The sequence below is a fragment of the Myripristis murdjan genome, chromosome 10, assembly GCF_902150065.1.
Source record: "Myripristis murdjan chromosome 10, fMyrMur1.1, whole genome shotgun sequence".
NCBI lineage: Eukaryota > Metazoa > Chordata > Actinopteri > Holocentriformes > Holocentridae > Myripristis > Myripristis murdjan.
The window spans coordinates 21,500,853-21,523,478 of NC_043989.1; the positions used below are offsets into that span (position 1 = coordinate 21,500,853).

General features: G+C 41.6%; 1 protein-coding gene across 4 annotated transcripts in view; it reads right to left on the reverse strand.

Annotated features, from left to right (window-relative positions):
- LOC115366725 (testican-1-like) overlaps positions 1 to 22,626 on the reverse strand; it is a 109,942-nt gene that overhangs the window by 5,575 nt on the left and 81,741 nt on the right. For all 4 annotated transcript variants that reach the window (XM_030062308.1, XM_030062306.1, XM_030062307.1 and 1 more), the window contains 2 exons: positions 20,861 to 20,993; positions 17,285 to 17,405 (listed from right to left, as the gene is read on the reverse strand). In XM_030062308.1, the coding sequence (XP_029918168.1) occupies positions 17,285 to 17,405; positions 20,861 to 20,993 (254 nt within the window). The remainder of the gene's footprint in view (positions 1 to 17,284; positions 17,406 to 20,860; positions 20,994 to 22,626) is intronic.

Sequence of the window (22,626 nt, forward strand, 5' to 3'; positions counted from 1 at the left end):
CCATAGGAACACAATCTAACACACACACACACACACACACACACACACACACATGCGCACACACTGACCTGCTGCCACCTCTATCTGTTTATCACTCGTGGTAGTGCTGATCAAATGACAGATTCTATCAGTGTGGGAGATTACACACACACACACACACACACACACACACACACACATAAAACAACGGAAAAAAAAGAGGGCAATGGTCCATTTGACATCCCAGATGTCATCTTGCCCTCAAGGGAAACAGTGACGTCCTGCAGTGAATGGCCACTTTAGAGCTGCTCTTTACTGAGGTAGAAGACACATCTGTGTGTGTGTGTGTGTGTGTGTGTGTGTGTCCCTCTGTACTGAACAACATTGCCAAGCCTATTCATGCTACAATACAAGCTGCTGTGAAAAAGTAGCATTCATCCACGAGTAAAGAAAGCTCAAACTGCTCTCATATTTGCTGATATCTTCAGTTTAAAGCAGCCTCTTCACTGCTTAACAAATCACTCTCTCCTCCAGCCCCGTGGGACTGACAAGGTCTGCCTGCCATTTAATAAGACCTCTGCCTCTGCCTGTCTCCCTCTCTGTCTTTTTCTGTCTGTCAATCTTTCCGTCTTTCTTCCTCTCTCTCCTGGTGTGATTGACACTTCTTCCCCTTCTATTTCTTTTGTGAGGTTTATAATATGCCTGGAAGAACGAGAGGCATTCTCAGCCTCATACTGAGGCTGCCAATCACAGGGCTTTGTTTTTGTCATGGCAGATAGAAAATGTAGAGGGAGGCTGTTAACATTCCTCTGGCAGGCTTGTTTCAGAATTCAGCCTGTTTGCTGCACGCTGCTGAATGTCCAAGAAGATTTGAGCTCTCGGAGAGTCAGCTCAGCCTCAAAATTCAAAGCCAAAGAAACGTCTCAGGGCTGATAACTTCCTGTTCACGGACACGGTGTTTGAAAATTACAAAATGATAGATGAGACACATGGGAAGCCACTACCGCTCATATGCAAATACACTATAGATCTCACACTCTTATCAAACACAGAGAAATGACCTCTCTGTCACTCTCTCTCACCAGCCCGGGCTGTTCAATCTGCGTACAAATAACACGACTTTACACTTTGAAATTGCGTGCGGTGCATATGCCCAGGTCCAATTTTGCATGCAGGTGATACGCCAATCCTTCCCATTAACTTCTGCGGAGAGCAGATGTGTCCAAACACCACACATCACCTTGAAAAGTCGGTTGTACAACTCTGCAGTAACATGATGAAATATAAAGGCCGCGATAGGTGGGGCGGACTTTCCTGCAGGAGACCTGAGTTTGATTCCTCTGTGAGGCGAGACCACTGTTTGTTTCTGACGTTAGTTTGCTAGCTAGCTGACGTTCCCTAACTTTAAGCATAATGTTTCCCTAAGCATAACCAAGTAGTTTTGGTGACCAACATGAGCCAACGAGATAACGAGCTAACGTTCACACATCGGCTCTCCACAGAAGTTAATTGGAAGGATCGGTGGATCACCTGCACACAAAATTCTACCTTTGCGTATGCACTGCAGTGCAATTTGAAAGTGTAAAGTCATGTTATTTGTATGTAGAAGCATGCACCGGGTTGCTTGTTAGTCTCGAATGAATTTTGATGGCATAATGGCTGTAGGAAAGTGAGAACACTCTGTGTGCTCCACATCGGCATGGAATGTGTAGGACTTTCTTTCTGCTCTACATTCAAGATTTATATTTATGCCATATAGCTCCCCTCATGAAAACAGTTGACAGGCTGAACACCAAGATCATACGACAGCCTCAGACCACTCTTGCAGCTGTATTTGAAGAGCAGTTGACACAAGCCACTGTCTCAACAACCAGTATGAGCCGCTGCCCTCTGGAAGGAGATACCGATCCCTGCCCCTGAAAACCAAGAGAGCCATGGCTCTGTTAGACCTAAATGGAACAAAACTTTAACTAACATCCTGATTAACACCTGCGTTTTCCTGCTATTTCATGTCAGGACGGCCGCTGTGAAGAAGCGGTCTATCCTGAATAATCAGGGTAACCACATCCCTCACCAGTTATTAGCGATTGTTGTGATTGTTTTATTAGTGGTCCCAAACCCTCGTCTGTAAGGCACAGTTGATTTGCTCTGTTTTGAAAGCTTGTAACTAAGCCAGCAAAAATCCTGTGTCACACCAAGAGAGGGTTACAAATGTAATCCAAATGCATGGAATATAAATGCAATTGCAAATGCAAATGTATTTACAAATGTAATCGATGTTACAAACACTGGAAAGCAAGCATTACTGAATATCAGATTAATTCATTTATTTATTTATGGTGTATTTGATAGGGACCGATACAATGGACAAAGCCAATGCAAGTATCCTGTGGAAGGTTTTTTTTTTATTTTTATAGAGGTACTACCATGCAGGGCTGAGAAATGATGCCATTTCCTTTGTTAAAGCCGTTTCCGTCTCAGTGTCAAATGACCTCTCACCATCCTCTTGTTAAACCATGGAAACTGTATTTCATAATTTAATAATCATTTAATTGTGGTTGGAAAATGTCATGTTGTTGCAGCCACTGTAAAACAGACGCCAGGTGACACATCGGTGCTGAGGAGTGGACAAAAAACATTTTCTTGGTACCAAGCCGACATTTTTACTGGTATGAGAAGATGGTGTGTATGTGTGTGTGTGTGTGTGTGTGTGTGTGTGTGTGTGTGTGTGCTGGGCGCGAGGGGGGCTCCTGGCAGGACCCAGACAGATAACATTTCAGAGTTCATTTCCTCGGGTCTGGAGCAGAGAAAAGATCCCAACAGTAAAATATTATCCGTCTTCAGCTCCTAAATATCATTCTTCCTCAGGCAGAAGTGGAATCTGGAGGATATTGCCCTTTTCTAGACACAAACCTCAGCAGCCTCCATCCCTCTCTCCTCCCTCTATCTGACACTTCTTCATCCCCCCGTCAAGTGTTGGTTTCATTGTCTCCTTCTCCCTCTGCTGCTGTTCCCTCACACTGTCATTTCAGCTGCTCTCCGCCTTCGTCATTCTTCTCTGTCGCCTCTGAGGACTCCCCGCTCATTTCTCTCTGTTGTACGTTCATCCTCCATCTCTTCTCTTCCCCTCTCCTCTAACTCTGTCAATCTCCTGCTATTTAATAGGAGCCACTTATCACACCTAACTCGGTTCCTCTTGACGTAGAAGACAAAGGTTCATGTCTTCTTCACTTTGATATTCCACACTGTCTTATTTTTTCCTCTGACCTAAATTGCTCTGAGTGCTTCCTCTCCCATCTCTCTCCTCACACATTGCCCCTATAGACTCCAAAAATTTAAATGCCTCTGTTGTTCACTTTGATACTCTCCTCCTCCTTCCACTCTGCTCCTCTGACTGCTCCCCCTCTCCATCTTTCGTCCAACCCAGTCGCCAGAATAAAACGTTTCCATTTTTCTGCAAACCAATATGCCGAATTGACAACATTTATGAATCAAAAGCATATCAACATTTAGACTTACAGCCAATGTGGTGGAGCCTGTGTCAACGTCACATGTGCATGTGCCAATGGTTTGCAGAAACATAAAATACCAACATTCATTGCCGGGGACTGGGCTGCCTCTCCTCAACTCTCTTAGGACTCTCCACTGAGGCCCAAAATGAGTCCTGAAGGACCCCTCTTATCTCTCTTTCTGTCAGTGTGACCCAAATTGTTCTGGACAGGCACAGCACAGCTGCTCATGTCAGAGGTCCTTTTGTTGGGCAATGAGTCAGAAAGCCGTGGTTGAAAACACTCATGTACTGAGAGGTAGACAGACAGTGGGACATGGCACACAGGGACAAAATGGCCCGTTAACTGTCTCTCTGTCTTTCAGCTCTACAGCAGGATCAGCCAGGCTTAAAGATGTCAGACATGCTACCAACACCAGAGCCGCTCCAAAGGCAGCAGAGAGGTTACCTGGGTCACGCTGTTACGGCAGAACTGAAATTGATGTGCAGTCTAACGAATGATGTCGGTGATGTGAGAGCAGAATAACTCCAAGGAATCATGCTGACATTTTGACAAAAAAACATAGTCGCAGCTCAGAGGTGGACATGACAGGTAGGTATGAAGCTGCCTACACAGGTAAGAGTGTGATTCTTTGGCTTAACATTCAATTTGAATCACATATTCACTGGGCCGTGATTTGATTTAAACAATAACTAAACTCCAAAGCCAAATCTTCAAGAAGCCTGACCACTTTTCTCTCTTACTTAAACGTTAGCTGCACACAAACACACAAAAAAGTCGCAATTCATAGTTTTTTTTTTTTTTTTTTTCCCAAATATGAATGATTTGCTTCAGAGCATCTAATATTCAGGCTGGAGTCATAGTGATTCATTTGACTTATTTCTTTTAGTTGATTAATGCAGCTGAATTGGCAGTATTTATAATCGATGCAATGAATGAATCGTTACACCTCTATACACACCTTTCCAGCAAAGATCACAAATTTAAAAAATAATCAGCAGAGGTACACAACAAGGTTGAGATACTTTATAAAATATATAAGATGCTGAGATGCTGAGATGAATCCTATGTGGGGTTTCTTTTTTTTTTTTTTTAATAATTCTGCAAATAGCATTACATATTTTTTCAAGGAAAAACAGTCACAAAATGTAAAGTAAATAGCGATATTCTGAGACGTTCAGAAACCCTAGTTTTTCAGATTAATGAAATCCCCATGTGCAGATTAAGTGGAAGGAAAATGGTCTAAAACTACACGATATCTGTTCTGAATTTTCAAACATTTCCTTTGACCTTCCCATCCATTTTCTGCCCCAAAGCCACTTTTGAATATTGCAATGGAACTGGACCATTTGTCTGGGTGATTATACCCAAGCTATACCATTATTTATTTGACAAATGAGTTTCCATTATTAATTGCATTTTTTTTTAACCATAAAAAAGCAATGTTTCCATTGAGACACCATATTGTTATTTCCATGAAGCATTTCTAATTTGCTACATTATAATTAGCAAAATACCTAGTTAGAAATGTGCTGCTAATTAACTGATTGGCTAAGTTATTAAAGACTTAACAAGGCTAATTTTACAGACCTTAATTTGACAATATGTTTCAATTTACAGTACAGCAGAGTTATTTACCAGCATAACATCATACAGCGATTTTCTGAAAGGCCTACACTTTTATTCACACGACACGGTGGAAAAAGACTCTGACTGAACACTGAAATTTAAGAGGCCCAGTGTGAACTGGTGCAATTGGTGTGTGAAACAAAGTGTAAAATGTAATCCCCCACCCTGTTACCATGGCAACCACTTGTAAAGGCAACCACCTATTACTCGCCCCCTCCCCTCTTTTACAGAAAAACAAATAAATCACCGGCAAGCGCGCAAGAGAGGAAGAAATCAAAAGCCAGAGAAACGCAATCGGGGTGCCAGGTTGGCAGCTTATCAACCTCTGATCACTGCTCAATACAACACACACACACCTGGAAAAAAGACACACGCTACTGCAGGAGGACACATCAGAGAGGAGGGTAACTGCTGAGCAACACTGATATGCTGCTGTAAGAGTACACAATTCAGGCCGCTGGATAATGACCTTTCAACAAAGAATGTGGTGGCTGCAGCTCAGGTGTGGTGTGGGATGATTACCTTTAATGCTAAAACTGCTTCCCATTTTTAAATGAATTAAAGGTTATTTATTACACTTTTTTTATTCTAAAACAGAATAAGGGAATAAAGGGGAATGTGATGGTGGATACACAAACTGCTATGAAACAGCCACAGGGACTGCAGCTCTGATAACAGGCACATCACAGCATCAACCTTTGGGAGGTGGAAACGCAGAAGTTGGAGAAGTGAGATTGTAACTGGATGGTTTCCGGTGAGAATGACAGTAGAAATGGTATAAAAGTGAATTTCATTTATTTATTTTTTTATAGATAAACTGTTATGTTGCTGCAATAAGCACTGGAACTGGAAAAATGGCAATAGGTGATGTGAAGTTGGCAGTAGTAGCAGCAGAAGTAACACAGGAAATGTTGGTGCTTCACATCTCCATATCACCGAGTGAGCAAGGTGAATGAGTTTACTTTCTTTCTGTCAGAAATGATCACTGATGTGCCCTAAGGCAACACAGCTACAGCCAAATTGTTGCAGAGATTGTTGCTCAGGTGCAAGCAGATACAGATGCAGAGCTAGACTTGCAAGAGCCGGTGCCCTCGGTTCACGGATTGTTTGATGGTGAACTTGCCTGTCCCTCAGGAGGAAGTAGTAGTAAGCAGCCAGCCAGACAGGCTGTGTGTTTCACAGAGGAGATGCTATCGATCAGAACCGTGGGTCAAATATCAAACACTGAATCATGGCTGGGAAATGGGAATTACCTTCCTTTCTCCCTCTTTCCCTCCACTTTCAATGCTTCCTCGATCCTCCAGCCTTTCATGTGTCTTCACACAGATCAATAGGGACTGGCGGGGCACAAAGCAAACATAACCCGGTGGCCACACACACACACACACACACACACACACACACACACACACATACATGAACAATCACACAGACAACCTACAGTGCTGCATGTGTGGGAAAGTGTGCGGTGTACATGTGAAAAAAAATGTCCAGTCACAAGATAAGCACACACAGAAATAGCTTTTCCTCTGGCTGTCTACAACACGATGTGACCGCCTGTCTAATCAAGCTGAGGTGACACAGGAGGCTTCTTACTGTCTTTGATCCTTTAAAAGATCCACATCCACATGGCGGACAGTATGTCTTCTATACATTTTCCTTTCATGGTATTTTCTATATTTCTATATTGTTTATATTGGGGCATGATGACAGAATTTTATGCAAATGTATTGCTCCCCTTCAGGCCACTCGGACCACATCCTATTTTGATAACTTGAATTATTTAATCTTTTGCTTGTGCAATTACCTGTTGGCTGTTGCCAATGATGAGTTTTTGCCTTTATAATGTGGATGAACATGTGCTTAATATTGATTTCTTTGCTTGTAAGGACCAGTTCATTTTACCGTATTTTTCAATGTTTTTTTTTTTTTGTTTTGTTTTTTGTCTAGGAACAGAGCACATTAATCAAACTGTGTGCTCTGTGGTGTAAATGTGCCAGATTTATAGCCAAATGGCTAACTTCCATCTGCTGTGCCTGGGCAGGCTGATGTTAACAAAAACAAACAAGCAAGCGGCGCAATAGATCATTAAAGTACATTAAAAACACATAATGATACATAGAAGCAAACATAGAAATGATATATTTAGATGTCACGTTGACATTTTTGATTATCTAGTGGCACGGCACAGGAGGTCACGTGGTCGTCTGGTAATAGGAAGGTTCCTAGTTTGATTCAGCCCTTCCAGAGAGCATATCAAAGTGTCCTTGAGCAAGACACTGAACCCCCAAACCGCCCCTGATGGGCATCTTGGCACCTTGCATGGCAGCCTCTGCCATCTGTGTGTGGAGGGGTGAAAGTGAAAGGGCTTTGAGTGGGTGGTAGACTAAAAAAGAGCTATCGAAATGCAACTCATTTGCCACTTAAATTTATGAAAATTAGCTGATACTTTAAGGTTCCCTGTTGTATCGGGTTATTTGATGAGATAGTGACAGTCACAGCCATTCAGGTGTGGCCATTCCCATTCTCATAATTACTGGTGATTATTTAATAATTGTGTAAGTCAAGACTGTAAGGGATCTTATGTGCCATTCCTTTATTGCCGCTGATACCCCAATGAAGACGGCTTTGACCGTTAAAATGCTGTTTTTTACAACACCCATATATGTAAGAGGCTTAATTAATTATTTTTTTTTTTTACTCACTGATGTTGCTGAGTGTGCAGCTACATCTTCTTATGACCTTCAGTATCTGTGGTCAGCACCTCACCAGTGCAGGTGTGTGGATTTACTACCCCATCTATAATATGTCTTCTGTATTTCACAGGTGACAAGTCCCCCCCCATACACACAAATCTTTTCTAACAGAGAGCAACCCCATCACCTCAGCGGCAGGCAGGCTTTGAATCCCTCCATCCCTCTCCTTTATCATTCATAAATTATTTAGTGCGTCTGTCATATGAAAGGAAAGGAGTGGCTCTTCATCTAGACAGAGGCGGGGGGACGCGGGGTGGCGATCACCTTGAGACATCAGGACCGTGGTCTGATCAGATGAAGATGAAAGGCAGATAGAAAGAAAGTGAGGAGAGAGGGAGGAGGAGGGTTGAGGTGACACTTTTTAACAAGGAAACAGAAAGAGGAAGAAATAGATTCAGACAGTTAGATAAGGAGATAGGAGGGAGACAGAAGGTCAGATTCATTAAAAAGATACAAAAGTGTGTTTGATTTTCTTTGCTGCGAGCTATCAGGTCTCCAGAACAACTTCATCGGCAGCACTTAGAGGTTAACCCACATCATTTCGATTTTCCGTACACCGCTTTGAGCTGCCCGCCATCAGTGTTGGCACGCAGCTGGAGAGTGGCACAGAGACCGGTAAAGAGCAAAAGAGAACTGAACTCTATTACAAAACCAGAGTACGGGATGTTCTCTTTGTTACAGCGCTGATAACTTTCTCAAGCTCCCTCTTTCCCTCCGACCAGAGGTTACAAAATCGCCCCTCTCTGTCAGCAGAATGATTAAAAAAACTTGATGGATAGATTGGTCTTGGGCCAACGAAGAAGTGGGATACTTTTTGGTTCAATTAGCCTCAAGGGGGCACAGCAGTAGGTGGGGTTTAAGCACAAACAGGGCCATAGTTTCCAAACATGTACTCACAGCATGACAAAACCTGGCTGGGAGATTGGTCATGGTTCCTAGAGACACAGTCATCAACCAGAATCAGTGGGTGCTGTCTAGATCACACTAACTCACTTGCACTTGATCCAGAACAGTAGCACTTGACTCTGTACCAGCCTTAACCTAAGCCTAATCACACCCGTGAGACTTTGAACCTTGATTTGTGAGAGTTTTGTAAAACTAAGCTTACCATCTAGCCAGGACCCAATAATACTGACCAGGACGTGGCCTCAAGGGGGCAGAGTTTAGCCCAAACAAAGCTGTGACCTCCAGCTATGACCTTTGTGGAGGTATGTGCTCTACTGAGAGTTTCCTCGTGAGTTTTAAACCCAGTCTTCACATCTTCAAGGTGCTCGTTAGGGTTTACGGTTGTTCGGGTTCAGGTTGGGCATGTAGGAGAAGTTAAGGGTTGAAAACCTCTGCTGGTGGCTTGAAATTCAGTTTGGGCTGCTGGAAAGTTTTTTTTAAAATTCAGCAAACACATCTGTGCTTGCTCCCTTTTTATACATCCACATTTTCATTACATCCAGTACCTGTGCTAGTAACTGGTTGTACAAAAAATATCATTATCTGTGAATAAAAAGCATAAAATACATCAATTAACAGTGGTTATTCCTAACCAACTAATAAACGGTGCAAAACAAGCCATAAGTGAGGAAAGTTTTTTTTTGTTTGTTTTTTGTTTTTTTTGGGCCTTCAAGATTTAGGAAATAGCTGTAGTCGATGAAAGGTCCTCATTTGGACAGAAGCACCAGGGTGTGTCAGTGTGTTTGGTGGTTTGATTCAGATCGGTACCAACTGCCAGCCAGGCTACAAATGTCTTGTAGGCACTTATCATACTGTTAGGCACTTTGGATAAAATCCTCCACCAAATGGCATGTGTTAGAGGGCGGTAGGAAGGAGGGGTGGGGGCCGCGAAAGAGAAGAGCGGAGGAGAGGAAAGCGAGAGAACATAATCCGTCCTCCTGTGTGCTCTTTGTGTGGCTGTCAGACACTGGTGCCAGGAAAAATTTAATTTAGCCAGGGGATTTAGCCCATTCAGCCGCTGACAATTCCCTTTTGCTTTGTCAGTGTCTTGCTTCCATGGTAGCTGTGTGAAAGTGAGGCAACGGGGTTAAAGAATCTCATTCACTGTCACTCGCGCTGACTTAGTGTTAACATGATGGCACATACATGCACACCTGCACCAGAAGAAAAAAAAAAAAAAACCACAAAAACAAAAAACTTTGACAGAGGGACCATGGAGAGAGATTAGTGCCAGCAGAGATTGTGTTTGAATTACATTGAATTGCAATTCAAAAGATATATGTGTTGAAAGAATTTGCACAGAAATTTTATTTTGAACAAACACACAGTTTGAAATGGAATACATTGGCTTTATAATTGCATGTGATTACCGCTGAATTTAACATCCCACTATAATTTCTTATGTGGCTTTTGTTTTTCGAAATCCAAATTCTTAATTCAGATTCAGCTTCCTGTTCCCATGATTTTCACAGGAAGGCAGCTGGCTCCTCCGAGGCTGCCAAAAGTGGGGTAACACTCCTCACTTACAGCAGCCAGCCACAAGCCAGGTGGCACTCTGCCGTCCTCCTCTCCTCAGCCAATGATCAAGCCTCGTTCTCCCCTGGCCTGCTGCAAATTCACTCCCTTGATGAAATATTTTATGCTCGTGGATGGATTATGTAGGGAATACCATACTTTTTGAATTCATGTATTCTTTTTCTCTTGTTTAATTTAACACCTCAATATGAGAATTACATATTCAAATCTCTGCAATTCAAATACAATCTCTGCTGGCACTAATCTCTTCCCATAGATTGAGCCAAGCTTAAACATTTAACAGCAGTAATTACATTTCAGTTAACACTGACAAGCTGAATTAGTCCTCTCCCAGAGAGCAGAAAACAAACATGATTCAGTGAATAAGCAGAGAGGATAAAGACAGCTAATACAAATAGAACAAACGTTAATCTCAATTTGTTCTTGTTTCTATGAGCTGATGTTGATGGAAACTGTATTTTCATTTCTTGCTCAGCGTAAGGGATGAAAATCCCAAGGAAAAACCAGCGAGGCCAAGAGATTTTCTCTATAGTTCACTTTTGGCAACAATTTCAAAAATGTTAACAACGGACAGGAAGGGGGTGGGAGGCGACTGCTTCACCCCTTGCACCGTTCTCACTTCTTTTGTGGTGCCCCACCGTGCACAGCGCTGTCCGACACAGCAGTGTGGATTAGACGGAAGCATTAACGAGCCCGACCCAAGGCTTTAATTTCAGATAATATGACGAGTACACAGCTGTTAAGAAAACTGGAAAGTAAGATATAGATGTTCACAGAGCATCTTTATTATTATGACAACAAAAAAATGGTTCATATCGAAGAGGCATAGCCTATTTCACACATGCTCATATCAATCAAGAAACCTTAGCAAATCCTTTAATAATAAAAGGCAAAATCAAAACTCATTAGGCAAATCATAGGCCTTTGAAGATACAAACATTTGAAGTTTACTGCAGCCTGGGCTGGCTGTTCCATGTAGTCATATATCTGAGAAATAAATTGAGGATGAGGCCAAATGAAAATAGGCAAAAACCTTGCACACTTGGACAATTTCCAGAGCTGTTCTTTTACTTGGTGCTCAGGTATTTTTGAGCCTTTTACTTCACTGCCTTTGCCATTTATACCTTTGATATAACTATTCTATTATCTACTATACATTTTGCCTGCATTGACCAAAATGAGCTGTCATGTCTGCGCACAGTTTATTTATCTCAAATCCAGTCCTGCGCAGACACTGTGCACTAGCAGCCATGTTGGCAAGCAGCCTGAGCTGTACTTTCACAGGTTGGCAGAAATACTTTCACTTGCATTAAAGGCTTATTAAAAGCATATTTAGTCTCTGTAGAACAAATGTAGGCGACAAACTGTATAAACATTGGTGTCAACTGGATTGATTATGATATATTAACATAATCCTCTCTACATTTACTTGAGTTTGTTTCTTAAATGGTAATTTTTACTTTTACTTGAATAAATTAGATATACATAGGCCTACAAGCAACAGCATATGTTGTCTTAAACTTAACATGTTGTTCTTGCTAGGCTGCTAAGAAGCCTCTCTTGGCTCGAGATGATTCAATCCACACTGGCCTGGTGGGAGACAAGCTTATAATTTCTGACTATCACATCACTAGGCTATGAAAGCATATACTTTATGTTATAACAACATATGAAAAATAGAAACAGAAGTCAAAACACACACACACACACACACACACACACACACAAAAACCAAAAACGTTTGGTGCAAAAGCGGTAAGCTGTCATTATACAATGAGAAGCAAGCCCAAACAACACAGCTGATAATGTGCTTGCCCTGGTGTCGGTGTCTGAATCTTCAGCAGACAGCAACCGTGAACTCTCGGGGGATATTGAATTGAAATGCTTGTTGTTAGGGAATTTATACAAAGTTTGAATTTAGTTTTCTCAGCTCCACTGGTCAGTAAGTTGCTGCCTTCTGGCTTTGTAAGGCAGAATATTACTGAGATGATGTAGGATACATCAGTGTATCTCTTTAATACACTGGACAGCTGGGTAAAAAGGCCAAAGAAATTAAGGAAGGTGGGGCATGGACCTGAGTTAGAGTATTTTGACTCTGTGAAGTGATGTGGAGGAAACTAAAGACAGATGAGGAGAAAGAGAGAGAGAAAGGAGGGTGACTCAGAAAGCCACAGCAATATGTTCACTTTAAATCCACAAGCCCCTTGTGAAAAATAAGGGTTATCAGCAGGTTTGATGCAGAGATGCTCATACCGAGTGGTATTTGAAAGCCTTGTCGAACAGAGAGGAAGAAGCCAACGTGCCTCTCTAAATAAACACTACAATTCAGCACACACTGTAATCTACAAACTATCACTCAAAACAGGAGTGAGGGAGGAGAAGAGAGATCTCAGATGTAATGGAACAATAGAGCCTCGCCTATAGACGCTCACTTCACTTTCTCTTTACTTATATCAGCCGGACAGATGGATGAAATGACCACAGGAGAACTACAAGTACTCATTTAGATCACAGTCGATATGAATTTGTGCTCAGTGAATTTACCAAAGCGTCTCACACTGAGATGAAGAGATACCTGCGTGCATAGCTGATCGACAAGCTGTGGCTATAAGGGATGGGAAAAACAAGATTCATTTAAGTATTATGATTCTTTGATTGATTTCTTAAAATTCAAAAATCTTAATAAATCATATTGTGTTGCAATACATACTAAAACTGGAAAAGGTAAGTGCTTAACTACTTAAATACGTGTGCATTGTTTTTGGAAATAAGGCTCATGATATACAGTCTCTACAAGTGTATGAATCAACTTTTTCCTATGGGCTAGTGTTAAAAAAAGCAGACAAAGATGGCAATAAATCATAAAGTAAAATTGCAATATTTGTGGAATCATAATATTTCAGAATAGCAGTACATATGGACTCTGCACCCAGGTACCATGACAGTGCTGAGTCAGGAGATAAGCGTATCGTACGGGCTACGTCCTCCAGCCTCAGAGTTTGACTTGTTTCTGATGCTTGAGGCTCCAGATTTGTTTCAAAAAGCGACAAGAGGAGCGTTGGTGCTACTCGGTGCTGATATTTACTCCAAAGTCTCCTCCTTGTATACGGATTTGCTTTTGCTCCATTCAAACATTGCCAGTTTAGAAATTCAGCTTAACTTTCAGCCTATGTCCCAATGTCAACTCACCATCACACGCTCTCACCTAGATGCACACACACACACACACACACACACACACAGACACACACACATCCAATTCTCCCTCAGTAAACATAGAGGATTTATAACAAAACAAGCAACTGCTGCGATCTCTTGACTCTTACCACAGGAACACAATCTTACACACACACACACAAACACACACACACAAACAAACACAGTGTTTTCCTAACCGATACCACATCTATCTGTTTATCGTTTAGTGCTGCTGATCAAATGACAGATTCTATCAGTTTGGGAGACTGCTCATAAACACACACACACACACACACACACATACACACACACACACACACACGCACACATTCTCTCTCTCAACTTTTCTCTCTGGGTGCCCATGATGTTTGGACTAGCATCTTACAGATGGTGTGGGCACAAGCTGTACTGAAAAGTACATTGATATTCAAAGGAAGAAGATAGGGCAGAGAGAGAGAGAGAGAGAAAGAGGGTGGGGGGTGGGGGGGTTGGGGGAAAGGGAGGAGAGAGAGAGAGGGGGAGAGAAAATGTTGGGTCATTTGACACAAACAGAAAACCCAGAGAGAGTCCAAGCTGGGAGCCAAACACTGGAAAACAGCCTGTTGACACAGTCCTAGATCTGAAAATAGATCATCTGTTACAAGGTTTTCTCTCCTCACACACTCTCATCCACTCCTTTCAGACCCACAGTCAAGGCCTCAGCAATTATGGTTTCTGGCGAACAAAGGTGGACAGGAATTAGTTAGGCAATAGTCAAGTTCCTAAAAGACTAAAAAGATTAGTAAAATTACTGCTAAAAGATTACTCTCCCTTTCCGTCATCACGCTGCCTAAACTAATGAAGATAGACAGAGAGCCTCCATTCATTAGCAGACATTTTCCTTTTGTATTAAATGTGCCCAATTTTTCTATTTAATGTCACCTCAGGCCTCTTATAACGGCTCTCTAATCAGAGAGTGATTATAATGTACTTGAGGGGACACATAGCACATTGTGTGTGTGTGTGTGTGTGTGTGTGTGTGTGTGTGTGTGTGTGTTTTCTTGTAAGCACAGACCAGTGTTCAAGATTCCACCTTTGTCTTCTTAAAGTATCAAATGAAATGAATCAAAAAACCAAAAAAAAAAAAAAAAAAAAAAAATAGAAAAATCAAAAGATGATTAATTAACTATATATTGATTAACTGTGGTAAATAGTACCAATATTGAAATGTCTATAATCTATGTAAAATATATAATTGCATTAATTGTTCTTGTAAAATGCTTTGGCAACATGTCACAACTGTTCCTGCCAATAAAGCAGAATTGAATTGAACTGAATCAATGTTGAGCAGTCTGATTAATGACATATAGATAGATATATAGATAGATTCTCTCTCTTTCTCTCTCTCTTTCTCTCTCTCTCATACACACACACACACAGACACACACACACACACACACACACACACACGGTAAAATTCCTCCCACTGTTTCCCCATCTGGGAGAGAGGAAGCCTGTAACTGTAGCAATCCATCCTTTCTGTGCTCTTTTCTTTAGATTGCATTTCTCCTCCAGAATCTTTCCATCCATCTGCTGAAATGCCATTTTCATGACAAACAATAAGACACACACACTCACTCCATCACTGCTCCCTATAGCTGCCACAGGAAGGGAGGAAAGACGGAAGGCAGAGGAAGAAAAAACCGAGGAGGGAGAAGTCTCGTTTATTAATAGTATTTAGTGTTGCATCTCTGTGGTCCACACTGGGACCCTACAGTAAACTCTTCCCCCTTCTGTGCTCCTATACCTTTCCTGAAAGAGAGAAATGACTGGCTGATGTATAAGCTATAACTAACTGTTAGATATTTTGCTGACAGACAGAGAGGCAAAGACGATTCCAGATGTCCAGCCTCTGTCTGGACATGCAGGAAGGACAGACAGAGTTTTCAACAGAAGCTGCATCCCCAAAGCACACCACACACTAATACTAAACAGTGCATATTGTATACGAATATTAATACTTTTTGGCAATCAGTATGACAGAAAGTTAACATACCGTACCGTTTTTTAAATAACATTTTACTTGTAACGAAGGTCTAGACATCCTCTGCGACCCATTAACTTCAAATTTGAAAAACAGCTGATGCACAAATTCCATTAAATAAACAAATAAACATAAATCAAATCAAAACAAAACAAAAACCATGCATGATAACAGATTTTTTTTTTTTTTAGTTTATTTTGGCTTTCATGAACATCTCATTTGTTGCTTGCCTGAGACAGCAGAGTCGCTCCCATTGGTGAGAACTGTAGTAGCTCCTCCCTTTCCACTATGTGCTACACTGTTAGTGTACAGTTAATGAACACTAAGAATAGTAAACAAACTACACTGACATTCTTCAGAATACTGCATTTTCATACTTTTAGAGTACAAACACACTCAAAACCTGGTTAGAATGATGTTGTATGGCTTTGGGACAGGGCTTGAGCAACACACCACTCAGTCTATCTAAACACATCTAGCTATGCACCAGTCTGTATTTTAGTGATATGATGAGTGACAATGGTATGCCTCAAACTCAATCAAATAATTCTTTTAAGCGCTGTACCAAGGCTTGCTATGAAGATATAATTGGAGACGACTGAGCACTGTGACAGTGGAATTTGTAGTAGCAGAAAATGGCACAGATGTGTTTCAGTAAATTTGAGAAAAAATGATTTAAGAGGGGTTTTTTTTCCTCCCACAAACACAACATTGCAGCTACACCTTCTCAAATTCTTCGATACAGGTGTACAAGTTCCACACATTTTTTGCAGCAGTTGCAAAACACATTCACACACCTGTATCAAAAATATGAACTCATGTAAAATGTTTTATTATTATTATTATTATTATTATTATTATTATTATTATTATTATTATTATTATTATTTTATTTTATTTTAAAATCAGTTATTTGTTTTATTGGGAGTCAATGGAGAGAAATTAAAATATGAAATTATATGTTCAAACCTTTTGGTTTTCTGTAATGATCTGGTTGCAGCATTATGAGCTGGAGTTTACTCAACACCTGCTTTTTCATTCCAACAAAAAATGTATTACAGTAATCTAGTCTATTAGACATAAATGCATGAACCAGCTTTTCAGTGTCTGACTGTGACAAGAAGCATCTAACTTTAGGTATATTTTGCTGATGATAAAAGGCAGTAATGGGGATATTAGATATGTGCTTCTGGGAGTTAAGCATCCAAAAGCACACTCAAGTTTTTGGCATGCTCACAAGGTTTTACTGACAAGGGAGTTCACAAAAAGTGAATCTGTGCCTCAAAGCCTTGGGACCTACTAAAATAAACTCTGTTTTGTCCTCATTTAGTGGTAAAAAAAATGGCCATCCAATATTTTATATCTGCATTTGATGGGATGAGATCATTCATTGGGCTAAGGTTGTTGGAAGAAACAGATATGTAGAACTGTGTGTCATCGGCATAGGACTGATATGAAATATTGAATGATGGACCCAAGTGGGAGCGTAAAGAAATAAAGCAGCAGTGGAGTTAGATGTGACACATAGTCTTAGCTCTTATCCATAATGAAGAGAACAAGCTTCATAATTTGTGTGCCAGTGCCAGCGGATGTGTGTGCTGTGTTAATCAAAGCTTTGATTAGTGAACATCTTTTCAAGAACTGTCTGGAGAGGTTCAGCGCCTGTTTCCCATCACAACTATCTATCTAAACAGACAGCAGCTACTCACCAGTCTTGTCAGTCTTGTGTGGAGGTTTGCTGGGTTCTCGACCCGGCAAACAGGGACACAGTCCTTCACACTTCACTGAGATCACCTTTCCAGACAAACAGCCCTGGAACTCCATCTTACACTGTGAAAATACCCAAAGAAACATGGGAGTCTTTATTTCTATACATTAATCCAGCTGACAGTCAAAATACATGAAGAAACATGGCAGTTTTCTATATGAAGGATCGTCCAATAATAGAGGTTTTCATAGACTTAAGGGCACAGATGCAACACACATGATAAGAATCATGGATGATAAAGACTTCATGAAGATACACATATGTAACTCCAGCAATAGCTAAGGCTATGCATCAACTTTGAATGCTCAAGTTTCTTTGTCAAGCTGAATAAGGGGGGATTCGGATTTGCTGAGGCAGGAATGATCATTTATCTTAAATGAACAGATGTGTCCATTAGGCAGCTGCATAGACACTCCATTAGACACGCAAATGCCCAGTGACATTCTATCATTCACCCCAATACTAACCCAGCACAATACAAAGAGGAAGATGAACTACTTCAGAATGTAATTTAACAGTATCATGCTCATTTCAAATAAGTACAGGGTTAGAAATTGCTTATACTTGTTGAAAAAAAATCCAATCACAACATCCCTCCAAGAGAAATAATGAAAACTTAAATGGGTTATGTAAATTCTGCCTGTAAGGGGCTGGGGATAAGTGTCGCCACTGTGAGACCACATGCATACATACACACTCAAAGATACAGATATACACACACACACCTTACAGATACATGCCTTAGTCTTAGTTTTTTCCCTACTGACACTTCCATTTCCCACGTTCTAATTTAAATCCATCATTTCCTCCCTGTCACCTCTTTGATAGCGCTGCTAATGTTGCTTAATGAAATTTGTTGACAAAGGAACAGCGCTGTGTCCTGTTCTCCACATATTGGATTAGCTGTCTGGGGAGGGAAGGAGGCAGAGAGAGGGAGAGAGAAAGCCCAGGAGATAGATGACCTCCCTCATCTTCTACCCAGTCGCTGTCAGCACACTGAAAACCTCTGAGAATCTCTCTGGCTCTCTCTCTCTCTCTCTCTGGGGGTTAATGTGGTTTTAATAAAACAGTGTTTTAACACCAATTTGTTCCAGTGCAAAAAGAGCGAGGCAATTGAATGTTGTGATGTTAAGAGGTCCAATCTGAAGCTGTTCGGGGAATTGGAGACTGATACAAGAGGAGAGGGACGATGATTGAACAAAAGAGGAGGAAGAAAGTAAAGGATTTAACTCAGTCGGCTGCAGGCTCTCCAGAGATGACTGCACGGTCATATTAATAGGATCTGGTGAGTGTGTGTGTGTATCTGGGTGGGGGGATGTATTGGTGGGGCGTGTAATGTAATGATAATAAGGCATCAATAAGCTGGAGTCCAGTGTCTTGGGGAACAGCTCACGAGCGAGACAGAGTCTACGTTTGGCCAGAGAGTCCGATCACTTAATCAGTTAACCCAACCCCTGCAACTAAAACACTGCAGAGAGCACCGGGGCTTCCCCATCCCCCCCCCCCCCCCCCTTTCTTCCTCTTGCTCCTTCGTAATTGTCCGCAATCACCCACTCCTCCTCAGCACAGCCTCAGTTCACAGGCAGGCTCTTCCTAAGTCAGGCCGAAGTCTCGACCACCTCCTACACAGGGAGTAGAAACTCTCTTACCCTCAGGCTGTTTCAGAGTTCAGGCTTAGACGTCTAACCCTGAGTTAAAACTGCAAAAAACACCTCATTCATTCATTTCCTCTAGAGCTGGGAAACGTCTTGCAATCAGCAGCCAATTAGATTTCCAGGCTTTCTTGTTTCCTTACCAAATGCTTTTGTTTCATGCACCACCAAAAAAGAACAAGCTGAGTGCCACATACAAAGCCTCCCAGTTTGTTAAATCATTAGGGTCCATGGGCAGCTCTGAAGTAATGTTAATTGCATTTTCTTTTCGGTTTGTTTTTGATTAATGCTACCTAATTAGTACTTGCTTGCTAGCTTTGTGATCCCATCAAACGTTTACCATTATGAAATGCAATGTTGCTGATGGTGTTATTTGTGATGGTGCTTGTTTCTTCAAAGTCCTGATGTGGCTCTGCCCAGCTTACGCCTGTCCTACTGTCTCTTTCAACATCACAGCTTTTACTGCCCCACAGTAAAGGACGGCCCAAAGACTGACTTGTTGACCTCCCTGTCTGTCCATCTGTTCAACATGTGACTCCAAGGCAACGTATCTTGAAAATCTATTGGACAGACTGACATGACATTTTGTTGAATGCAGTCATGCTCCTCTTAATTCCTCTTAATTTTGGTGGCCCCATAACCTTTTCTCTAGTTCCACCCTTAGGACAAAATGTCAAATTGGCGACCTCATGACCGTTCCTCTAGTGCCACCGGATAAGGCATCACCCTTCTGAAAAACGTATAATCTTCTTGTCCTGTCTCTTTATTTTTGGCTCTTTCTCCTAGTTCACCATCAAGAGGCATTTTGCTTCCTGCAAGGTTGTCACATGTCTCTTAATTGACTTGCCTGGTTACATAAATGTCAAATAAATCACCAAAGTAGTGAAAAATACATGGTTGGCTTTGTAGCTGCACAAGACTGAATAATCGCAATCAGAGCCTTTCACAATGGCCACAATCAACTACCCATCAACCAAGCTGCTTGCAGTTTTAACACAGGGTAACTGATGCAGGGTCTGCCTTGCCTCCTCCGCTACTGGCTTGAACACACACACATGAAAAGGTTTTTTGCTCACATCGTCTCACATGGTCACCTGGTTTTATCTGCACCTTTTGTACAGAGGCTTCTTTTATCGCTGCTTTGCATTTACCGATTTACTGACATCTTTTGTTGTCCGTTTTGGCTTGATCTTCCTGATATTCCTCCCACTCCTCTTTCTCATCTCCCTCTCCCTCCTCTTCCTTGACTCAGCATCAAGGCTGACGTGCCACCTTTCTTTTCTCTGATCCTGTGACTGTGTCAGTGTGCAGCTGTATGTGTTGATAAATATGTATGAGAATAAGATGATGAAGGGCGGCTGGAACTGGGACTAAAGTCGGTTTTTAGGACTGGATGGAGCCAGAAATAATTTTTGCTGCTGGGGAGGCTCTTTGTAGCTCACCCTGTTTTCAGTCATTTGTTCAACCTGCTCAATGGAACTTGTTATCTGGCTGCTGAGATCAACACAGCGGAGGAGGAAAGTTTATGTCAAAACATAGAGAGTAGAGAAAACAAAGGTTGGAGGGAAGAGATGAGAGGAAGAAAGGCGAGGAGGATGCAGTAACAGACGTACACTCTCGTCACCTCTCATTACCAAACAAATAAACAAACCTACACATAATTTCAAACATTTCAATTTCAATATTGTCTAGCAATGACGCAAGCACTGCTGTGTTTTGTAGCAATTCTGTCTTTTAAGGCTGAAAACAAACCGTTACTCAGAAAATGAGAGGAAAAGAGAGTGACTCACTTTTAGAGAATTACGCAACAAGGGATGAGTGAGAGGGTTTGAGACGGAAGGAGAGAAAAAGAAGGGAGCTCTCACCTTGGAGGAATAAGTGTGGCCATCAGATCCACACACAGGGCTGGACTGGAGCACCGAGCACGGCCTACATTTCCCATGAGCACCAGCTTCGAGCCTCTGTTTGTGGCCTGAGCTGCCTTTCCTGGGCTTCACGCTGAGAGGGAGAGCCAGGACAACAGAGAGGTTACTCAGTATCACTAAGAGAGACAGTCCTGAATTATTATTCACTGAAACAAAAGACAGGACTTAACTCCTGCTCTCAATTACACCCACAAACACACCCACTCACACACAAATAACAAGCACAATATCTACCATCATCAATATAGATTCTGCATTCTGTCAAATACTGCCCTCAAACAATCATAAATGTGTGTGTTGGGAGGAGAACTCGCAGATTGATCGCAGATTGATCACACACAGAGACTTGAAATAGAAAGCATGGGGAAAAGGGACAGGAGAAAAGAGACAAAGTATGAATCAGAATAACAATTAGACAATAATTGTGTAATTGTGGAGGCACAATCATGACAATTTCTCTCTTGCTGTGTTGTATTGCACCAGTAAAAAAAAAAAAAAAAAAAAGCTTTAGTGTTTTTTTCCTGCTTGTTAGGGTCAGTGGGAGCACGGAGAAACCTGATTGGTCCATTGAACCCCTTTCAATAATGAGTGTAATTACATCTGATTCAAATCTCCCAGCAATCTCCTCTCTAAGAGCTCTCACATAACACCCTGCTGCAAACTGAAATACGAACCAGCCGCCTGACAGAACAAAGACTCTTTAGAGAGAAATTAATGTGACAACAGCAAATGATGGAACGTGAACATCAATAACTGAGACGAACAGGGCGAGATTCCACACTGCCGCACATCTGCGCTCTGTAAAACCACTACATTCAAATACCAGGCAGGGTGTCAGCCGGGTCCTTGGCTCTTATAATTATGAAACTCATCAGCCGAGACACAATCAATATCATGGAGGATTAGACATGCATCTAGAGCATCGATGAATAAAATAGTGATGGCAGAATAGGTAACATGGAACAAGTGGCATCTGTTTTCCTTTCCTCTCCTTCCCTCCTCCTTTGTCTCTGTCGAAAATGCAAGGAAGCTCCCTATTTAGGTTTCTAGGGACAGAGTAAAAATGTTGAGGTTGCAGGACTGTCTCATTCAGGTAGGACACATAGAAAGCGTCCTTTTTCCCTTCTTTTGGCTGATTTTGAAGGAAGCACAGTGGTTTCTTAGGCTGAGTAGGAAAGTGAGCAATGCCTGGCAGTGTCCATAGGGTGTCCAAATTTTCAAACCCCCCAACTGGGGCTCTTAAGTGTACCTCACTTTCATGCACTTTTTTCATGTCTCCCAAAAATCCACTAAAACACAGTCAAGAGTGCTTTGACCCTGGTACTGTTAGATTCAGAGGAAAACGCTGAACATTTTTGATGCATAACACATCTGTGTTTGTTTAGAAATGTGAGAACAAAGACATCCATGAAGTGCTTGTAGAGCAAGATATTTCTGTGGGTTCTGTTAACAAAGTCTGTGTTGAACATGACGTCGCTGGCTTCTGAGGGTCTAAGCATCAAAACTAGAGTGCCAAATTGCTTCAACCCTGGCACCACTAGATTCAGGAGAAACTGATGACTATTTTGGGCATGTAATATGTATATGTTAAGTCTGAATTGTGGGCATGAGTAGTGAAAAAGCAGGACAATTTGATCGTGATTGTGGAAAACTGGGACATTTTTATAGATATTTGCTGGGACTCAGCACAGAGCAAACAGAGCTTG